This window comes from Ranitomeya imitator, chromosome 3, assembly GCF_032444005.1.
Source record: "Ranitomeya imitator isolate aRanImi1 chromosome 3, aRanImi1.pri, whole genome shotgun sequence".
Classification (NCBI taxonomy): Eukaryota; Metazoa; Chordata; class Amphibia; order Anura; family Dendrobatidae; genus Ranitomeya; species Ranitomeya imitator.
Window position 1 is genome coordinate 41,379,359 of NC_091284.1, and position 24,221 is coordinate 41,403,579.

Genomic DNA, 24,221 nt, shown 5'->3' on the forward strand with positions numbered 1-24,221 from the left:
CATTCCCCATCCGGCAACCTGTTACTCCGGGGTGATGGGGGTAAGAGAGGGGTGACCGGTGTTTAATGATGACTGGCTTTAAGTTCCTTGCAAGATTACAGTACTTTAACTTCTTCATCAATTGACTGACCATTGGGAGCTTAGGGTATATAGGACTCTATTGTAAAAAAGCCAATATTATAATTATAGCCTTCTACATAGGATGCAGTATTATAGTAGTTTACATACAGCGGCGTGTGAAAGTATCCACCCTCTTGGCTTTTTACCTATTTTGTTACATTAAAACCTGTGTTTACATAATTTGAAATCCGATTTGTGTGTGATACATCAGCACTAAATAGTTTAACTTGGTAAAGTGAGAAAAATATAGGAATAAATTAAATTTATGGGATCAAATAACTAAAAATTGGCATGTGCATATGTATTCACCCCTATAAATTTCGGGTGCAAGCAATTACCTTCATAAGTCCCATGTTTAGTGACAGGACTTCCCCCTGTGTCCAATCTAAATGTCACATGTCTGTCAGTATATAACAGGTATAACTTTACCTTTTCTGAAAGGTCACAGAGGTTGCAACACCATGAAGAGGCACCACTAGCCAAACACCATGAAGACCAAGGAGATCTCCAAACAAGTCAGGAACAAAGTTGCAGAGAAGTAGAAGTCAGGGTTGGTTATAAAAAAAAAAAATCCCAATATCTGATTATTCCCCGGAGCACAATCAAATCCATCATCATCAAATGGAAGGAGCATGTTACCACAACAAACCTGCCATGAGAGGAAGCCCACCAAACGTCTCATGCCCGGCAAGGAGGGCATCAATCAGAGTGGCAGCACAGAGACCAAAGGTAACCCTGAAGGAGCTGCAGAGCCTGGAATATCTGTCCATATGACCACAATAAGCCGTATATTCACATAAAGGGGGCCTTTACGGAAGAGTGGGCAGAAAAAAGCCTTTACTTACACACAAAAATTGTAAGGCTCATTTTGAGTTTGCCAAAAGACATGTGGGAGACTCCCCATACGCATGGAGGAAGGTGCTGTGGTCAGAGGAGACCAAAACTTAACTTTATGGCTACCAAGGTAGACGCTATGTCTGGTGCCAAACCAACACAGCTCATCACCCCAACAGCACCATCCCCACAGTGAAACATGGTGATGGCAGCATCATGCTGTGGGGATGTTTTTCGGCAACTGGGAAAATAGTCCGAGTCAATAGTGCGAATTACAGCGATATTCTTCAGCAAAACCTGTTTCAGTCTGTCAGTGATTTGAAGATGAACTTGGCACTCAAATGGTAGATATGAAAGAGTAGGCTAACAGTCCAGGTGCTTATAGACGTTTTGGTCCACATGGACCTTCATCAGAGTACTAAATACATTTTTAACAAAAACAAGAAAAAATATAAGAAAATAACCAAGGTATATACAGCCATCACGTAATATGTAATACATTCCTAACATCAGCAATTATTCCAGAAGAACTCAACCTACTCAAGACCAAAACCCTCACTGACCAACATCGCCCTGATACAGAAATCAAGAAGAGAACAAAATTTATAAGGGATACAGAGGACTACAACCAAGATGTAGTCTACAAGTGGCAGGACAAGTTTGAATCCAGAAGAGGATATCGAAAATTCACACGTTCCTCCTCTGATCTCTCTACATCGGGGTCAGAGTTCGACTGGAGGGGATTCCCCAAAGCAATTTTCTCATCTTTTAGGACAGAGAAAAAAGTTCAACAGACCAAAAGGATCAGACGAGGTGGCCAGTGCATGCGGCACAACGGACTCGACTCGAGTGACCCGCTCCCAGGTACGGCTCCACTGGTGATTAACATTTCATCTAGTTTAAACCCAGCAGAGATATCCTTGCGACAAAGGGGTCTTTCTTTTTGCCCATTACGTAAATGCAATACTTTCACACTAGACATAGAGCTACAAAAGTTTTACCTCTCCCTAAGATTGAAAGTACACTTCTCGCAAAATTCAGTTCCCCCTTACACACCATCCAGGCATTTACACCCTCAAGTGAAGCACTCATTACTGCAGCGAGCTTAGGCCTACTCCCAAAAAGCACGTATAGACCTCCTCAGGGTAGTCACGCCCTGAAAACCTTCATAGATTTTATAGATAAAGCATTCCAAACTCCACCCAGACATAGATAGGGGCCGCCTACATTATCGGTCCAGTCAAGCCCCAATAGACTATCAAGCCATTAAATCACTACAGGAGGACACTAATCTCATTATCAAACTGGCGGACAAGGGGGGCGTAGTTGTAGTAATGAACAAATTAGATTACATATCAGAAATAGAGAAACAATTAAATAATCATAATGTATATCAACACCTTCCTTACGATCTCACTTTTAACACCAGCCGCTTGACTAGTGATATTCTAGACAGAAATCAGACTAAAGGGACCATTGACCAAAAGACTAGAGATTTTGTATTCAATAAACATCCCATCACACCAGTATTCTATATACTGCCGAAAATACGTAAAAATCTTGAACACCCACCAGGCTGCCTGATCAATGCATCAACGGACTCACTCCTGTCACCATTATCCACACTAACCAAATCCACCCTACGCATACCTGGTAGCGTTCTATGTCAATAGTCTCCTCATAACATCCCACATTAATCCTGATATTACTGCAATGTGTATTGAACTGTTAACCATGGTTCTCAGAAAAAACTATTTTCTCTTTCAGGACAAATTTTATTTACAGGTGAAAGGTACAGCAATGGGCTCCAATGTGGCACTCTCTTAGGCAAATTTGTCTCTTATGGAGACGCTACATTGATGATATGTTTTGCACATGGCGGGCCCAATAGAGTCCCTCAATACCTTCCTTGAATACATAAATTCCTCATGGAGTAATCTGACATTCACTATGACCTTCAATTTTAGCAAATTAATTTTCTAGATACACTCATACTCAAGAACAACATGGGACTCGTTACTACTGATCTATATATGTGAAACCTACTGACAGAAATGGTTTACTACATCACAGTCTCCACCCCACGTCTATTATCCAGTCCATTCCTAAGTCACAATTTCTAAGAGTAAATCGCATAATCAGTGATCCAACCCTCGGGGATCAGAGACTGGAAGGAATGCATAACAAATTCACATAAAGAGGATACCCTTCAGTTCTCCTTCAAGAATCCCGAGAGGCCACCCAGCGTCCTATACCTCCATGCCAAACAATACAAAACCGGATTCCCTTTGTCCATACATACGACCCCTTTTCCTACATCTGACATAAAAACCATCCGGAAACATTGGAACATCCTACAGACAGCTTACCCAACAGTAAGAGTTTCAGGTACCTTGTTACCTTGCTGATTTAGGTACCTCTCACAAAACAGCCAAACAGAGATTCTTACAAACACCTAGACTGGGCACATTCCCATGTCTCCAATGCACCCAGTGCAAAAATGTACAAAGAGGTAATCTAATTCATCACCCACACACCGGAAAAAATACCACATGAAGGATTACTTTATATGCAACACCTCCTATGTAGTCTAACTGCTCATGTGGGCTCATCTATATAGGCCAAACAACACCAGCAGTTAAGGATCGCATATCCAAACATAAGTCTACAATTAGATGCAAGAACCTGTCATTTCCCGTCCCATCCCACTTGATTTCAGCGGGTCACAAGATTACACAACTAAAATACCAAGTTATTGAGCACATACCCCCTCTACGACGAGGAGGAGACAGATCTGCCTCCTCATAAAGCCTTCTGGATCCATGAATTACAATCCGTAGGGCCTCAACAAAGATCATGACCTTCAACATTTTTTAGAAATATCCGTCACTCCTCCTATACATGTGCTATGTTTATGGTATATTGTGTGATTAAGATTACCTTTTCCATGCTCAATTTTTCCAGATTTTTTCTTAATATCCATGTTTAATCATACAGTTTCTGATCAATTATCTCTTCCCTTTCAGAATCAAATGTAGAACACCGTTCTTCAGTTTCACTATTCACCTTTGACCAGTAACATACTGTTTGCACCTATAGCCATGACTGGTCCTTACCAGCTACCGCCCTCTCACCATTGATATACGCTGTGGAATGCATCTTCTGTCTGCTAGCACGCAAACATCGCAATCTGGCAACCACACTGCCGCACAGGACCTGACCGCGTGATTCGCGACATCACTTCCGGTCATGTGCCTGCGTCCCGATTGGTCCACATGCATAGTAAAGCCCGCCCCTGGTCCTATTAGTCTCGGCTGATACTGCCGCACAGTAGCATGCCTCAGAACAAGTGTTCGTGCCGCTAGCTCCGCACTGAGCTTTCCAGGATCACCACTCCTTTACGTAATTATTTCCATGCTGCCCACCACCTTTACATAGTGATATGGTTCCTTATTTCCACCCATCTTTTTCCACAGCTTCTACTATCTGGACACTGCGTCCACCTTACCTGCAATTACTACAGCGTGGTATGAGTTTATACTGTATACTAGTTTACATTCCTCCTTCCATTTCTACCTCCTTGCATATTCCATGAAGTTTGATTGATATGAGCACTGTGACGCCTGGTCCTCTTTCCCGGAATGCATTACATATTACTTGATGGCTGTATATTCCTTGGTTATTTTCTTATATTTTTTCTTGTTTTTGTAAAAATTTATTTAGGACTTTGATGAAGGTCCATGCGGATCGAAACATCTATAAACACCTGTACTGTCATACCTGCATTAATGCCTAATCTTTCATATCTACCACTTGAGTGCCAAGTTCATCTTTTCATGATAAGGTTTGGGACCCTACTTGTGCACCTATCTCTAGGAGTGCCGTTTATTCTCTCACAATGTCAGTGATTTGAGACTGGGATGGAAGTTCAACTTCCAACAAGACAATGACCCAAACATACTACAAAAGCAACAAGTTGCCTAAGGGGAAGCGTGTAAATGATTTGGAGTGACCTAGTCAAAGTCCAGACCTTAATCCAACTGAGAATCTGTGGTCAGACTTGAAGATCGCTGCTCACCAGAGGAAACCATTTCGCTTGAAGGAGCTGGGGCAGTTTTGCCTTGAGGAATGGGCAAATATTCCAGTGACAAGATGTGGAAAGCTCATAAAGACTTATCCAAAGTGACTTGCAGCTATAAATGTGCAAGAGGAGGCTCTACAAAGTACTGACTTTAGGGGGCGAATAGTTATTCACGATGAAGTTTCAGTTATTTTGTCCTATTTAATGTGTGCCTCACAATAAAAAGAAAACCAAATGTTCAGTTGTAGGCAAGTTCTTTACATGAACTGATGAGTGAATACTTTCGTAAACCACTGTAGCCATTACTAAAGGACTCGATACTAAGGGTACCTATCAAAATATATTAAAATGTTTTAACTGTACATTAAACGCCAAAAAGAAAAAAAAAAGGGATGCCGTTTATCTGACACCACACCCCTCTGAGAAAATGTAATGAAAAATTATCGAAATGTAGTATTTACCCAAGTTTGTTGTCATTAAAACATTCAGCTCATCGCCCAAAAATGCGCCCCCTCACATGGCTCCATTGATGGCAAAAAAAATGTTATGGATCTTGGAAAATAGCGACAGCGACCAAAATTCACTTCACAAAGTTCTGAATTTCTGATGTTTTTTCAGCAGCACGCAAGTTTGGTGTCGCCATTATCATACTGACCTGGAGAATTAGGTTGCAGATCTTTTTTTACCATAGAATGAATACCGAAACACCCCAAAAACCATGGCGGAATTGCAAATTTTTCCCCATTTTTCTCCCATTTGGAATTTTTTTTACTAGTTATTCAGTACATTATATGGTAAAATCGATTGCGTTATTCTAACCGTCATCTAGTTAGGAAAAAAAACAAGCCACCGTATGGACGGATAAGTAAAAAAGCTATGGCTCTTGGAAGAAGGGGAGGAAAAAATGTGAATGCAAAAATGAAAATTGGCTGTGCAGGCGAGGGGTCAACGCAGACCTGTCCGGAGTGCGGTTTAAGGTCTACCTGCCAATAAAGGCTACTTTTTGTAAAAACGCCAAGATGTGTGTACATGAGGAATAACTCTATGTCTTCTCATTATAGGCCTTGTATCCTGAATTTTTCACCAGTTTTCTCCTCCGTGGACTTTGTTTCTAATGTTCGCATGTCTCTGAGCTAGTGGATGGAGACTAGCTACTATGAGATCTCCCCTTCACAGCACACACAGACGCAAGGAACTCCTGCTCTCCTGTCTCTATGTAGGACATGTTCAAAAGCAGAATGCAAGACATACAGTGTCATAGATGTAATAGTAAAAATGGGACCAATATCTAAGCCCTCATGTTGAGGATCGACACATGGCTTCATTATGAATTGAAAGAAAAAAGAGCTTACACGCTAAGACACTCCACCTGACCCCAATGTAGCTGGGACTCCTTGCTGTAACCAGGTAATTAAAGTGGGTTATCTGATGAATTGCAGACACGAAGTCTCGTCACAGCTTGCATAAGAATTTGGGAGATGACCGATTAATGTCCTATGGAGATGCCTTATCTTCCCAGGCCTTATGTCTCTCTAAGTTCGGAGAATTGCAAGCAGACTGTTTGGCGACCGGACTCTAGTTATAAATATTGGGCGTTTGTGAATGGCATAGGTCCTACAATATTGGGAGAGATATTTTTGGCACCAATACGAAGTGACTAACATAACATCTTTATACATCACTTTTTACATCACTGTGTGGCCTGCGCATGAGCCCCAAATTAATAGCGGTCAGAGAGTTAATATTACTCATGCTATGTTTCCCACTAATGGACAGTTAAAATCATGATGGGAAATATCAAAATTATATCTCCTGGCCAGGACATCAAGGTCAGAACAGATGTCCTGAAAATTGTGGATCTCTTAATCTTTGGGACCCTAGCCACATACCATGACCGTCCCCCAAATGAGTTCACCAGGGAGATGTATGTGGCTGTGTTTTTATCTAATAAAAGCAGATTGTCACGGATCCCTTCTCCGTGGTGTCATTTATTCGTCACGTGCCTGCTCTCACACGTGACTTGGGGTTGTGCCTGCAAGGGTTAATCTATCTCCCCACTCTTCAGTCCAGCATTCAACCTCTGTCCTATGCTGTAATGGGAGCATAAATCACACACCGACCCAGGCCACACACCCGCTCATATGCGCTGCCACCACTCATCGAATACACGGGCGATGAGTCCCGGACTAATAATAATACTAATAAAAATATGTCTATCACTCATAAGGCTTACACACCTTTAGGCTATGGATTCTTTTAGAACATTCAAGGTTCAACTTGTTAAAGTTTTATACTTTAATAACAAAAGGTTCAATGCTAACAATAAGAAAAAGGTATAAAAATATGATAATAAAAAGACATACAACTTATGCAAAACAGTGTCAAAATAAACAGGAGAAAACTTACAGAAATCATCTAACTGGTAGTCTGCTTTCTGCTTCTCAGGCTGTCCTCACATGTGAACCAATTCTCTGTCTGCAGCCTAAATTTATAACTTTGGTCTGTGGTCAGGTTTCTAGACCGGCCTCCCAGGTTAATATCATAATTGCGGTCTGTTTGATTGGGCACGGCCGCTCTACTAATGAATATATTACTTTCTCTTGTGAAAAGGTTCTCAGGAATAGATCACCTCAGGCCGCAATTTAGAATCTCCCCTCCAAGACCTCAGAGGTGTCAAGTGTTCCTTTCTTCTTGGCCTTAGCCAGACCTCCTGGTGGGATATGGAGACAGAATTCCTACTAGCCCAAGGAAGTACCTATTAACATCTAGGTGCGACTTGCCTTCAGGACAGATGTTACATTATCACTAGTCACACATATAACCCTAGACATATGTCCCTACACACATATAGCTATATATATCTATATATATATATATATATATAGTGATATATATATATATATATATATATGTATATATATATATATATATACACTAGATTGTGGCCCGATTCTAACGCATCGGGTATTCTAGAATATGCATGTCCCCGTAGTATATGGACAATGATGATTCCAGAATTCGCGGCAGACTGTGCCCGTCGCTGATTGGTCGAGGCAACCTTTATGACATCATCGTCGCCATGGCAACCATTATGACATCTACGTCGATACTGTGCCCGTCGCTGAATCAGAAACGTGAGATGTCTACGTCCTTTATGACATCATCGTCGCTGTGCCCGTTGCTGATTGGTCGAGGCCTGGCGGCCTCGACCAATCAGAGACGCGGGATTTCTACGTCGATGCTGTGCCGGTCTCTGATTGGTCGAGGCCTGGCGGCCTCGACCAATCAGAGAGCCGGGATTTCCAGGACAGACAGACAGACAGAAAGACAGACAGACAGACAGACAGACGGAAAAACCCTTAGACAATTATATATATAGATATATATCACTATATATATATATATATATATATATATATATATATATATATATAGATAGATAGATAGATATATACACATATTTCACCACACAGATTTTGAATGATTATCTTTGGAAGTCCTGAATTACACAGTTCACTGTGGTTCTGTACCAATTCCCTAAAAGGAGAGCTTCCCACCACTAAGATCTGCGCCATTTCGGTGACACAGGTTTAGTATGTTTTCTTTTGTTATTATTTCATGCGAATGTATATACCGTATTATTTTATTCCCATTTTGTAACATCTTTGTATATTTTTTTCTTTTACAAACACTGCCTTCTTTCTAAATTAAATATATAAAATTTAATAGCTTGGTTCCTCTTGTTCTGTAAACCGCACCGATGAAGCCATAGTCTACCTGAATGGTGTCCAATCGGCCTGTGTAAAACGATTGGTGGTGGTAGCTAGTTTTCCCGGGTTATTGCGGAGCTTTGCAGTGACCATACTGGAGATATATATATATATATATATATATGTATATATATATTTTCCAATCACTGGTCTGTGGAAGCAGCCGCGGCCTTGTCCATCACTGGTCAGTCAATTGTGTAATTGTCCTGACGATTGTAAGCAACGGAGTGCTGTTCGTGACAACTTGTTAACAGCGGCGTGGATATCTGCATGATCTCCCAGTGGTTAGCCTTGACATACAGTAATAGTGAGCAGTGTAGATGTGAATCCAGCTCTGAGGTCACATAAAATAAAAGAAAGCAGCCTCACAATAGGTCTCTCTGCCTATGTCACATTTCTCCCATCCCCTCCTCTATCCATAAATGTAAGAAGCTGTAATCTGATCAGATGGATTTTAGCAGTTTTTCAGAGTGAATGATGAGTTCAAGTTTACAGAGTGAAAGTTGCAAAGGAGACAAAGTGGCTCATAAGTGGAGAAAGAAGCACAATAAATATTCTCTTAATTAAAGGGGACATGGCAGTCACTGTTGATTGAAGGATGGTGAGCTCTCACAGTCATGATTAATGTTTTCTTCTTTGTCGTGGATTTTGAAATTTGGGATTCAGTAAAGAACATGGAGGATTCATCTTTAAGATGCTGAGTGGTCAGAATATATTCTCGTAGCCTACACAGTGAAAATGATTTCTATTAGTGTTATTTATTAATGATTTTATGGTGGACTTTATCCACTCGCTGCCTGCAATCAACTGTTTATTCATCGAGTCAATGTGTATTGAGGCTCAGCCCGACATTATGAGCAGAGTATCTCGCTGCATTTAGCCCTGACAGTTAAAGTGCTGCGCTTAGTCTTGAAATATAGAAATCACCTAATGAAACGCATACAATAGGAATATTTCATAATATCACCGGCTACATCCAATCTAGCCAAGGGAATATATGTTCATAAAAGACGATCAGTGCAATTTTCATAATGGAGAAGTTAATGTAGACAAGAAGAAGGTAAAAGGTTTTCCTATGTAAATGTATTCACATCGCTTTGTGCAAACTCTCCGCCGCGCATTAATGGGGCTGGCGCTGGGATCAAATCAACATTGTTTATAACATTCAATAAAAAAAAATTCTGAAGCCGAGATTCCTGGGTCAGCGGACTCCCCTTGGATCAGAAAGTTATGAAATCCCTTCGCGAGTCGGCACTGACACCAGCTGGTTTCAAGACTTTTCACTATTTAACTTCTATTGAAAAGCAAAATGATATGGCTGCGGGGCACAGGTGACAGGGGGCACAGGAGACAGGGGGCACAGGAGACAGGGGGCACAGGTGACAGGGGGCACAGGTGACAGGGGGCACAGGAGACAGAGGGCACAGGAGACAGGGGGCACAGGAGACAGGGGGCACAGGTGACAGGGGGCACAGGAGACAGAGGGCACAGGAGACAGGGGTACAGGTGACAGGGGGCATAGGTGACAGGGGGCACAGGAGACAGGGGGCACAGGGGACAGGGGGAACAGGTGACAGGGGGCACAGGAGACAGGGGGCACAGGTGACAGGGGGCACAGGAGACAGGGGTACAGGTGACGGGGCACAGGTGACAGGGGGCACAGGGGACAGGGGGAACAGGTGACAGGGGGCACAGGTGACAGGGGGCACAGGTGACAGGGGCAAAGGTGACAAGGGGGCATAGGTGAAAAGGGGGCACAGGAGATGGGGGTACAAGTGACAGGGTGTACAGGTGACAGGGGGTACAGGTGACAGGGGGCACAGGAGACAGGGTGCACAGGAGACAGGGGGTACAGGTGACAAGGGCACAGGAGACAGGGGGTAGAAGAGACAGGGGGTACAGGTGACAGGGGGCACAGGTGACAGGGGGCACAGGTGACAGGGGGCACAGGTGACAGGAGGCACAGGTGACGAGGGCACAGGAGACAAGGGGCACAGGAGACACAGGAGACAGGGGTACAGGAGACAGGGGGTACAGGTGACAGGGGGCACAGGTGAGAGGGGGCACAGGTGACAGGGGGCACAGGTGACAGGAGGCACAGGTGACGAGGGCACAGGAGACAAGGGGCACAGGAGACACAGGAGACAGGGGTACAGGAGACAGGGGGTACAGGTGACAGGGGGCACAGGAGACACGAGACAGGGGGTACAGGAGACAGGGTACAGGTGGCAGGGGGCACAGGTGACAGGGGCACAGGAGACAAGGGGCACAGGTGACAGGGGGCACAGGAGACAGGGGGCACAGGAGACGGGGTACAGGTGACACAGGTGACAGGGGCACAGGAGACGGGGCACAGGTGACAGGGGGCACAGGAGACGGGGCACAGGTGACAGGGGGCACAGGTGAGAGGGTCACAGGTGACAGGGGTACAGGTGACGGGGCACAGGAGACAAGGGGCATAGGAGACAGGGGGCACAGGAGACAGGGGGCACAGGTAACGGGCACAGGAGACAAAGGGGACAGGAGACAAGGGGCACAGGAGACGGGGCACATCAGATGGGGCACAGGAGACAGGGGACACAGTTGAAATGGGGCACAGGGGGCACAGCGCTATTTACAAAATATGTATAATTCTATAATATGTATAATTCTACATGATCATTGTATTCTTTTTTTAGTAAAAATTGAGCGATAACATCTCCCTTTAAGGTCCCTAACAGCTAACAGATATAATTATTCATTTAACTCCAGGACTTCGTGACAGTTCTGCCTCGCCGACACACAAAGTGCTTATTTATACAATTCTTCAGGCCTTAATAACCATAGTCTTAAGTGATATCCTGGCAGTGAACAGACGCGTCTGTAACAGGGGAAAATGGAAGGAAAATCTTGAATACCTTTTCCATGCCGTCCTCCTTCAGGCTGATAATATCCAAATCAAAATCTCTTCTCAAGCCGTCCGTTCTATTGAAGGTGATCCGACCTGTCAAACCGTCCCACCGTGCCTGGGGACAGATAGAAAAGAAAAGATATATGAAGCCAGCCGACTTTCCATCAATATCTTACCGAGCAGAAGTCTCTGGGAAAACAGACGATCCTCCAGAGAAATCCATGGGTGGCTACTTGCACGTATGTGTTATACTATTATCATACCGATATCTTACCAATATGCAGATGTAAAACTGTGGACTAACACTGGATTATTATTTGTGGCTCCAATGCAGAGCTGTGTGTCTCTAAAATCTGACTACAAACACGTGTAGTCGGATTTTGCAATCATTCTCCTTTCCATCATCTAGTATCTTCTTCCAGGATTAGGCAACATGGTGTCCGCAGATGGAGACACACACTGTCCGCAGAAGAGATGTAGATACAAAATAGTAGGTGTTATTTTATCAAAACTTTTGCAAAGCAGCTTAAAGGGGTTCTTCACTACGAAGATATCCTTATGAGAGGTCATAAATATCACATGGGCGGGGGTCCGACACAGATTTCTGGAGACACAGCCGATCTCAGCTCAGATCACATTCACATCAATGGGTAACTGCACAGCGTACGGAGCTGTGGTGCTTGTGAACTCTTAGCTACCACAGCACCAGCTATCAGAATGCTGGGGGTCTCAGACCGACACCGATCGAATTTTGCTGATATCATAAGGAAGCCAAAAATGCCAAAATTAAAAAGTTTATCCAGGATTATTTTTTTAATGTGTGCCTAAAATATAACAGGCAGGTAGTTACTAACTATCTGCCTGTTCTATCAAGTGATGGCTCAGAGCGGTCTTTGACTTCTCCTGCCGCAGGTTCAGCTGCTTCACGTCAACAGAGCAGCTCTTTTTCCTCCGGGCTGCTCTGTCGACAGACCTCGACTGCTGATTTTATGCTGATTGACAGCCAGCTCCTCTGCAGTTAGGCAGCGCGGTGCCAGCTGTCAATCAGCATGTCCTCGACAGTCATGCCCCGTCAACAGAGCAGAGCGGAAAAGAAGCCGATGCTCTGTCGATGGGACGTCAGTGGAAGACACTGAATCACCCGCAGGAGTGGTTGTGCCGGAAGAGATTGAAACCAGGCACAACAGGCAGGTAGATAGTAACTACATACATGCCTGATAGTTTTTAGACCAATAGTAAAAATAATATTCCTGGATAAAACCTTTTATAGGCTAGAAAAGCTGGGAGCCATGACCACTCATCCTCCTGCAGCAGAAAAACACTGTGATCAATAGAGATACCCTGAAAGTGGCTGCCAGGGTCTGGTTGTGCACCCAGTTTCCCCCAATTTACCTTAAGGGAAGCTATCATTATAAAATTAACTATTGTTTAAATTAGGTTTTTGTATTATATTTGTTTATAAAACATATTTGACAAATGTTTTTGTTTGTTTGTCTTCTATATCAGAATCTCTATGAAAATATGTCTGGCAATTCTTATACTGGCCACTGGGGCTATTTTACACCCTAACTTCCTGCAGTTTCAGGAAACAACACATGTACATTAGCCACATTGAACAGACTCCGATCCTATGGTCTGTAAATAAGCGTCTAAGAAGTGTGAGCCATTGTAATTATTTGTAGAAATAGAAAAATATCCAGCGTGCTGAATACAATTCAGAAGTCTTTATTGAAGAATTAAAAAGTCGGTATACATGGGCAGAAAATTCTTCAGTAAAGACTTCTGAATTTTATTCAACACGCTGGATAATTTTATATTTCTACAAATAGTTTCCTAACTACGGCACTGCAGGTTTCCTTGTGTGGTATCTATTGAGAAGGTGAGCTGATTTTTCTCTTTTTTTAGCTATTGTAATTTGTGGACCCTATCTTAACAGCTGTGTATAGAAGTGTTACCAGTCATTGTACAGGAGGAGGAGGTGAGCTGTGACATCATCTATTGTGAATGGTGGATCCTGTGGTATCTACTGTATATAGAGGTGTAATTAGACATTGTACAGGAGCAGGAGGTGAGCTGTGACATCACCTATTGTGAATGGTGGATCCTGTGGTATCTACTGTATATAGAGGTGTAATTAGACATTGCACAGGAGCAGGAGGTGAGCTGTGACATCACCTATTGTGAATGGTGGATCCTGTGTTATCTACTGCATATAGGAGGTGTTATCAGTCATTGCACAGGAGGAGGAGGTGAGCTGTGACATGACCTATAGTGAATGGTGGATCCTGTGTTATCTACTGCATATAGGAGGTGTTATCAGTCATTGTACAGGAGGAGGAGGTGAGCTGTGACATGACCTATAGTGAATGGTGGATCCTGTGGTATCTACTGTATATAGAGGTGAAATTAGACATTGTACAGGAGGAGGAGGTGAGCTGTGACATCACCTATTGTGAATGGTGGATCCTGTGTTATCTACTGCATATAGGAGGTGTTATCAGTCATTGCCCAGGAGGAGGAGGTGAGCTGTGACATGACCTATAGTGAATGGTGGATCCTGTGTTATCTACTGCATATAGGAGGTGTTATCAGTCATTGTACAGGAGGAGGAGGTGAGCTGTGATATCACCTATTGTGAGTGGTGGATCCTGTGTTATCTACTGTATATAGAGGTGTTATCGGTCATTGTACAGGAGGAGGAGGTGAGCTGTGACATGACCTATTGTGAATGGTGGATCCTGTGTTATCTACTGTACATAGAGGTGTTATCAGTCATTGTACAGGAGTAGGAGGTGAGCTGTAACAACCTATTGTGAATGGTGGATCCTGTGTTATATACTGTATATAGAGGTGTTATCAGTCATTGTACAGGAGGAGGAGGTGAGCTGTAACATCACCTATTGTGAATGGTGGATCCTGTGTTATCTACTGTATATAGAGGTGTTATCAGTCATTGTACAGGAGGAGGAGGTGAGCTGTAACATCACCTATTGTGAATGGTGGATCCTGTGTTATCTACTGTATATAGAGGTGTTATCAGTCATTGTACAGGAGGAGGAGGTGAACTGTAACATCACCTATTGTGAATGGTAGACCCTGTGTAATCTACTGTATATAGAGGTGTTATCAGTCATTGTACAGGAGGAGGAGGTGAGCTGTAACATCACCTATTGTGAATGGTAGACCCTGTGTAATCTACTGTATATAGAGGTGTTATCAGTCATTGTACAGGAGGAGGTGGAGGTGAGCTGTGATATCACCTATTGTGAATGGTGAATCCTGTGTTATCTACTGTATATAGAGGTGTTATCAGTCATTGTACAGGAGGAGGTGGAGGTGAGCTGTGATATCACCTATTGTGAATGGTGGATCCTGTGTTATCTACTGTACATAGAGGTTATCAGTCATTGTACAGGAGGAGGAGGTGAGCTGTGACATCACCTATTGTGAATGGTGGATCCTGTGCTATCTACTGTATATAGAGGTGTTATCAGTCATTGTACAGTAGGGAAAGAAGGTAAGCTGTGACATCACCTATTGTGACTAATGGATTAAGTGTCATTTACTGTACAGGAGGAGGTGAGCTGTGACATCACCTATTGTGAATGGTGGATCCTGTGTTATCAGCTGTGTATAGAGGTGTTATCTGTCATTATAATCTGTCTCTCATGATAATGATACTACTGAAAACGCTTCCTGAAAGGACAAGATGTATGAGTCTCAAAAAAGCCCCAGTGGACAGTGTAAAAATGGTAAGATTATTCATTTTGGCACGAAAAGAAAGAAAAAACATTGGCAATTTTATTTTATTTTTTAAAAAACACGTTCATAAAAACCATGATTTAAATAATAAGCCATTTTCCAACGATAAAAAAGTCCAAGCCCAAGGGGAAAGTAAAGCATTTCAGAGATGAAAAATGAAAAAAGTGAGCTAAGCCATAAAAGGACAAAACTTATAAAATTGCATTAAAAAATAACACTGTGATAAAAGTGAAGAAATATTTCAAAAAGTTGAGCTTCACTTCCCAGCGGCACAAGACTAACACTAATCATAATATATAGCTCTGAAGCTCATATAACTCACCTCCTTAATGAGGTTCATAAATCGCGGCCCAAATCTCCACGGCTTGTGACGGTGACATTGCAGAGAGCTGACAGTCAGCTGGGCAGCTCGTTGTGTTGCGACTGCGACCATATAGACGGCGTCGTACATCAAGGCGGCATCTGTCTGTATGAAGCAGAGAGGCAGACTGCATTTTATTACAACACTCATGACCGGTGGCCAGCAGTCACTACTGCCAGTCTTCATACGCAATGAAACTTGTCAAGCGCAGAATTACAGACCAAGAACTTTCTATATTGTCACGTCATTTGGAAACGGTGATCGGAAATTAGTCTGCGAGTCGGAGAAACTATGCGAGAAAAGAGGTGCAGCACAAGAGAAGTCTTTAAAATAGGAAAACCAAGCTGAGGTTTCTGCAGGACTTCTCCTGTTCTGCATCATTTCTGTGGAACTCACTACCACAGATCATATTCGAGGCTCCTTAGACTTATAACGTCACCTCCTCCCCTTCCACTTCTTGGAGATTGTTAACTCATGTGGGCCGGGTCTGGTATACTTTACAAGAGTATTCAAAGAGAACTTGAAGAATTTGACTAACTACACAAATACAAAAAAACAAAAAAAATACCAAAAAAAGCACAGCGACTTGGTTGTTTTTATGTGTTGTTTTTAATGTAGATTTTTTTCAGCCAAAATAATCTAAAAAAAAGTGCGATCATAACCTCATAGTTACATGTTGCTGTTTATTTCCTACATGCCAATTATTATTTTTTTTTTTTAGAGAACAAAAATATGTTAATCTTTCAAGCTTTTCTGCTTGAAAATTATTTTACAAATTTAACAAATGAGACAACTCGAACAAAAATGGCCCATAACCAAAATCTGCATCAGAAAAAAAATAACAAAAAAGCTCAATTTTTTAAATTTTTTTCTTGCTTGCCAGCATGGATTTTTCATTCGTAAATGTGTAATTTGAGGAGGTGGATCTGTCACAAAATCTACATCAACAACCAATTCCAATACTCTTTCATGATAATTTTGAAGAAGATCCTCTTTAAAATCCAAATAAAGAGACCCTCACTTTGAACGTACCTTTAGGATTTTGGTGTGGATTTTTACTACTGAAATTCATAACATTTTTTCATGCAGAAACATCTCAAGAGTCAACAAGTAGAAAAAAAACCAGCAGCATGTCAACCATCGGGGTATGGCTAAAAAAAAGAATGCACATCAAAAATACCTACAAAATAAAGTTTTTCTGTGTGCGTTTTTACATGACCTTTTGTGTATTGGAAGTTTTCCTGATTCGGTATAATTAAATTTGTAACAATATTTTTCAAGTAAAAAAGCATGTACAATCGGCGTGTTGTCGTTTGTTTTACACTAGAAAAAAAACAGCGCGTGGCTATGTGCACACGGAGTCTTTTTGGATCAGAAATTGAATGGAAACTCTCAGAATCCTTCTTCAAAACTCAAAACCTTGAAGTATCAGTGCACATTTTGCTCAATTTTTGTTCCAAAATTTCCTTGAAAAATTCAGTGTCACAGACCCCTATATTTTTTTCTTATCAAAGACTTTTTGAAGCTGGTATTTAGAAGTTTTTTTAGGAAAAATTTGCTTCAAAATCCACAGAAAAAAACTGCTTGGATATACCCTTGGCTTACTTTTTTCCATTGAAATAGAGACCTTCCTCCAAGAGCATTTCAAGCAGTTTTTCACGTAGAGTTTGGAGTAGAATCATCTTCAAAATCCACCTAAAATTTTTTTACCATGTGAACATATCCCGATCTTGCACCACAACCACTTTTCCGAGCCATTAATCAGTCCATCTGTGCCTTTTTGTGATTTTTTGCCTGAATGGAGTCAGCCGCAATAAAAGACACTCACCACAAACAAGTGGGGCGCTGTTTTCTGAGCCATGTTTGCCTAATCTCAAAAAACCCTACCGATCTCTTCTGCATCTGTGATTTCTCTTTAACTGCTAAGGTTGCTTCATACAGAAAGTTTTCCCGTCCGTCCGCTGCTTGACTCAGACAGCCGGCTGCTATAATATTGTACTCGCCTTGCTTTCAAGGTTGTATTTAATGGCGGAAGGCTATAAAATACGAGCTGTGGACCTTACGAGTGTCTGACAAATATATAAGTGGACCTGAGTGTGTCAACAAACTAGACCTTACGTGAAAATTATGTCTGCGGGCGTGACACGAGAGAAAAAGATAGCGGAAGTCACCGGAGGCCGCTCAGATCAAGGTTATGGTACAACGTCGCCGCCGACACCTTTACGTGGGGAGAATATGAGAAAAATAAAAGAACCTTAGCGCAGAAATTTAAACATTTTACACAAGGCTTCTTCTTTCAAAAGAGTAAAAGGAATTTCAAAAAGATTATCAGATGTCACAAAACATTTCAAATGTTTTGTTTGGTGGAGGTCAAAGTGTTGAAATCCCAGCGATCACCCAAACGAAGGAGGCCTCTCCAACGCTGAAGACCGCATCTACAGCCCAACGAGGGGGCTTCAGCTTTCGGACCACCACCGATTGTGACTTTTCACATATCTTTATGACATGTCAAAAGTCTTAACTTGAAAACTTTCCTAACTTTTGTTATAGAAAAATATTGGAAAAAATTAGTCAACATATCGGAAAAATTAGTCAATGATAGTTCAGTACTTTTTGACTTAGGCCGCGAGTCTCCCGCATCAATACCCGGCACTGACGCCGGCACTCGGGACCGGAGTGTGCGGCTGCATGTATTTCTATACAGTCAAAATGCTCCGGTCCCGAGTGTCGGCGGCAGTGCCGGGTATTGATGCTAGTTTCTTGCATCACACTCGCAAGTATGACCCCGGCCTTAGAGGGAGGGTCCACCACTCGTCCTAAGTGAGTTTTGTTGCCTTCTCACTCTCTGTTTTTCGAGTTCACGCACTAGGTCAGAATGTTCTTCTAGCCATCAGAGTTTTGACTTTACCGTTTCAGAAAAGTCTGCAGCAAAACTTAAATTGGGACCCGTTTATTTGCCAAATCCACTTTTTCTTGCCTTTTCCATCTTTTGTTGGAGAGAAGGAACTCGTGGTTTCTTATCTTTCGCCAAGTATTCGTTTGCTTGCGTAGCAGTAATAGGTTAAAAGAACTTGGGGCCCCATTTACATTAACTGATCCGGGCCATTAAATAATCACTGTCATCAAGAAGGTCAACCGGCGGTGATTTAGTCGTCTTTTTAGCTTTAGAGCAATTTTTCCTTAGATAGATTGTTAAAGGGAACCTGTCACCTAATTTTGGTGGGACAGGTTTGTGGTCATATGGACGGGGTTTTCGGGTGTTTGATTCACCCCTTCCTTACCCGCTGGCTGCATACTGGCTGCAATATTGGGTTGAAGTTCATGCTGTGTCCTCCAAAGTACATGCCTGTGCAAGGCAATCTTGCATTGCGCACGCGCAGTATGCTTTGCCCAACTGCAGGCAAAGCCGAAAAGCCTTAGTGCGCATGTGCCGGCGCACTATGTCCCAGAAGTATTCCGCTGTGTTCAGGGACATAGCGCGCCGGCGCATGCGCACTAATGCTTTTCGGCTTTGCCCGCAGTTGGGCAAAGCATACTGCAAGTGCGCAAGGCAAGATTGCCTTGCACAGGCGTGTACTTTGGAGGACACAGCATGAACTTCAACCCAATATTACGGCCAGTGGACACCCGAAAACCCCACCCATATGACCGCAAACCTGTCCCGCCAAATTCAGGTGACAGGTTCCCTTTAATACGATTGCTCTATCGGCAGCACATTACCTGTTTAAACAGGACAATGTGCTGCCGAGAACGATTACTTTTTAGCCTTACATCTTATACAATGAATGACCATTCTGCTCATTCATTGGGTGAGGAATGTCAACTGGCTCCCAATTATCGACCTGTCCTAATGGGTCTTTAGTCTTTGTTCATTACAAATCAATTTGAAGACTTTATCATTGTCAGATAAAAATTTAGGCTCCGATTTATCAAGATCGGCATGGTTTATGCTGGTCTTGACGAGAAGACGTGCTGGAATCAGACACTCTTCATCCATTAAGAGGCGCTCTCGTGTAAATGAATCAGGTGTGTCTGAAACGTGGCCTCCGTGATCCTTACCACAAATCTTACTCCAGTCAGGGACATAAGGAACAAATAAATTACCGTAGAATATCTGCAAAGTCCCGCCCCCGCCCTTCCCCAGCTCCACCCATTTTGGTGGTTGGGAGTAAGATTATGCGCCCCTCCCACCTCCAGTTTTGTGTTTTTTTTTTCTTCGTTTTTTTTAACAATCATTATACGGTTAAAAAGATATAAGTGTATTAATTTTGTGCTAATTCTTACGGTCTTTGCAAAGGGGCGTGGCTCACAGGATAATACTACAGAGGAGCCTAAAGACACGCCCCTGAGGATCCTTCGTTTGGAAAAGACCATAAAAATTAGCACTAAATGAAAAGACTCATATCTTTGGAACCGTATGACGGATTAAAATAAAAATCTGAATGCTTTATTAGAGAACACCAAGTTAAAAAGCCCATACATCTTGAACCTTATGGCGTATTTGAAAAAAAACAAAAAAAAACAGAAATGAACAGAACCAAAAATTGCTCACTTTGTACATGGGGACTGGTCTTTACTATCTGAAACAATATTTGTATAAAGGCTCCTCTGCCATTTATAGCTCCGACTACCTTTTTTTGGCATCCTCCAAACAGACATTCTGGTTGGAATATGGCCAGTAAAAAGGGAGAAATGGCTACAAAAACAAAATCCAGTTATAGGCAAAATTTCCAAACCTCCTTTTGGAAAAAGTTTGTGGGTATGTAACATAGATTACTAACAGTTTTGCACTCGCTTTATTAATCATGTAAGGTTTTTACAATTTGTCATTTCTCCTCTACAACGTCCCATTAAATTCCCATCTTGAAACTTATAAAGTACAGAAGGCATTCAAGTGCGCCAAGTGCCACAGATAACATGTTTGGGTGATTTAGGGCCCGCGCGGCTCTTTTTCCATTTAATATAGCGGTAATAGCTATCATACATTGCACATTTATACCAATAAGTCTTCACAATGAAACATTTGTATAGGAAGAGGCGGCGGAGATAATGAAATGATGCCTCATTAGACCGGAGAGCTTCGGCTTACAATGAAATTATCCGACAGGAAATGGTCAAATTACGGGAAGCAAATTTTCTATTTTTGCCATGTTTTCTTATGCCATTAGGTTGGCTTTAAGCACAAATATATTTTTCCCACATCCTTTACATATAATATATACCAAATCTGCTCAAATTGTACCCTTCAAAACTAAACAGCAAATAGGGAAAAGTCCAAAAAAAAGTATCAGGGCTGAGCAGAAGAAGTGGTAATGTGGCCATAATGCCAGCCAGTGCCGCTATTCGGAAACTTGCGTTGTTGGGCATGACCAATGCTAAACACCAACCATTCCGACTCCCGTTAACACTTCACCTCCAAAAGTTACAGAGCAGGAAGGGGCGCCACGGGGCGGCCGGTAGCCTCATCACAGGAGATAACAAGGGGGCCAGGAGATCGTTGACTCAAATGGTAGAAAAGTTGATTAGAAAAATATGGCTGCTGTCTTTTAGAAATTGCATCAACTAGTCTGTAGGTTTAATGATAGTACTGATCAGCAGCACCATAAAGGTATTTTGTATTACTGGATTTTTGGATCTATTCAGAAACTAAAGATAAGCCATCAATGTTAAAGTCCAGGACAACCCGTTTAGCTTTAAGTACCGGAAGCTAATGAAGTAAAAAATTAAATTGGACAACACCCTTAACTATGGGCCTGTTAGTTTTTATATATATGGACACCGTTGCATTTTCTCTTATTTACATGCATGTATTTTAGCAATAGAGTTTGGCTTCTACAGCCTTTACTGATCACAGTACATCGCAGACTGCAGAATGAGTTACCATCCAACACTCAACTGGTCATAAATCATCTTAGAAGACGTAACAGGGAAAGACAGATAAGAGTTACAGACTGTGTTCTCAGGCCAGCACACTTATGAATTCACAGTGAACTAATTCTGCAGTATGTACAGTTATGCACAGAGGCTGTAGAAGCCAAACGGTACAAGATTTACAATAAAACTTATCACAAAATTACTTTAGGTCTGGAAGGTGTCCAATTCCTTAAAATGATCCCTCATCATGAGTTTTATTTTTGAGGTGAGAATTACAGAATAACGGGAACAGAAACTGGACCAACCATCTAAATAAACATGAGGGAATGGACTCTTCCTAGTAGTGGTGCAGAGATAGTTAATAATAATTGCATGTTGATTAAGGCAGCGGGACATGGGACATTTGTGTAAATCTACGACCTCATTATCATCACAGCGCCACAGATGCCTGAGACTATTAATCAATTCTTAAACTGGAAATAATGCTGGCGCGGCAATAATAATTTAATGTCACTGCAATTTCTAAATAAAGTCCTCGTTTCTGCATTGATGAGATTTTTCTTTTATCATCTCCCTAATACACACAGTTCTAACATGGTCAAAGTAAAGCAAAATATAAAAGAAAGATAAAAAGTGATAAAAGAAAGGCGACAAAGATGAAAGACTCATGTAGCAAATACAATTGTATGCAAATAGCAAAACATGAAAGCCACAAAAGAAAAAACACCGCAACCTATCATGTGAGAAACTATAGAAAACTTTCCAAATTACAGGGCAGTGCTAAAGAGTCCAAATGTGTGAGATACAGAAACTCTCAGATTATTATCCACGTAGGAAAAGCTTATAGTAGTTATATTCTTGTACATAGGGGCAGGATTATAGTAGTTATATTCTTGTACATAGGGGCAGTATTATAGTAGCTATATTCTTGAATATAGGAACAGTATTATAGTAGTTATATTCTTGTACATAGGGGCAGTATTATAGTAGTTATATTCTTGAATATAGGAACAGTATTATAGTAGTTATATTCTTGTACATAGGAGCAGTAATATAGTAGTTATATTCTTGTACATAGGGGCAGTATTATAGTAGTTATATTCTTGTACATAGGGGCAGTATTATAGTAGTTATATTCTTGTACATAGGGGCAGTATTATAGTAGTTATATTGTTGTACATAGGAGCAGTATTATAGTAGTTATATTCTTGAATATAGGAACAGTATTATAGTAGTTATATTCTTGTACATAGGAGCAGTAATATAGTAGTTATATTCTTGTACATAGGGGCAGTATTATAGTAGTTATATTCTTGTACATAGGGGCAGTATTATAGTAGTTATATTGTTGTACATAGGAGCAGTATTATAGTAGTTATATTCTTGAATATAGGAACAGTATTATAGTAGTTATATTCTTGTACATAGGAGCAGTAATATAGTAGTTATATTCTTGTACATAGGGGCAGTATTATAGTAGTTATATTCTTGTACATAGGGGCAGTATTATAGTAGTTATATTCTTGTACATAGGGGCAGTATTATAGTAGTTATATTCTTGAATATAGGAACAGTATTATAGTAGTTATATTCTTGTACATAGGAGCAGTAATATAGTAGTTATATTCTTGTACATAGGGGCAGTATTATAGTAGCTATATTCTTGTACATAGGGGCAGTATTATAGTAGTTATATTGTTGTACATAGGAGCAGTATTATAGTAGTTATATTCTTGAATATAGGAACAGTATTATAGTAGTTATATTCTTGTACATAGGAGCAGTAATATAGTAGTTATATTCTTGTACATAGGGGCAGTATTATAGTAGTTATATTCTTGTACATAGGGGCAGTATTATAGTAGTTATATTCTTGTACATAGGGGCAGTATTATAGTAGTTATATTCTTGAATATAGGAACAGTATTATAGTAGTTATATTCTTGTACATAGGAGCAGTAATATAGTAGTTATATTCTTGTACATAGGGGCAGTATTATAGTAGCTATATTCTTGTACATAGGGGCAGTATTATAGTAGCTATATTCTTGAATATAGGAACAGTATTATAGTAGTTATATTCTTGTACATAGGGGCAGTATTATAGTAGTTATATTCTTGAATATAGGAACAGTATTATAGTAGTTATATTCTTGTACATAGGAGCAGTAATATAGTAGTTATATTCTTGTACATAGGGGCAGTATTATAGTAGTTATATTCTTGTACATAGGGGCAGTATTATAGTAGTTATATTGTTGTACATAGGAGCAGTATTATAGTAGTTATATTCTTGTACATAGGGGCAGTAATATAGTAGTTATATTCTTGAATATAGGAACAGTATTATAGTAGTTATATTCTTGTACATAGGAGCAGTAATATAGTAGTTATATTCTTGTACATAGGGGGCAGTATTATAGTAGTTATATTCTTGTACATAGGGGCAATATTATAGTAGTTATATTCTTGTTCATAGGGAGCAGTATTATAGTAGTTATATTCTTGTACATAGGGGCAGTGTTATAG

The 24,221-nt window shown here is 41.2% G+C and overlaps 1 protein-coding gene across 7 annotated transcripts in view; it reads right to left on the bottom strand.

The window, feature by feature from the left end:
- Positions 1-24,221, bottom strand: part of GRIK1 (glutamate ionotropic receptor kainate type subunit 1) — a 376,723-nt gene that overhangs the window by 124,123 nt on the left and 228,379 nt on the right. For all 7 annotated transcript variants that reach the window (XM_069760826.1, XM_069760823.1, XM_069760824.1 and 4 more), the window contains exons 7-8: positions 15,780-15,923; positions 11,703-11,810 (exon numbers count right to left, since the gene is read on the bottom strand). In XM_069760826.1, coding sequence (XP_069616927.1) covers positions 11,703-11,810; positions 15,780-15,923 — 252 coding nt within the window. The remainder of the gene's footprint in view (positions 1-11,702; positions 11,811-15,779; positions 15,924-24,221) is intronic.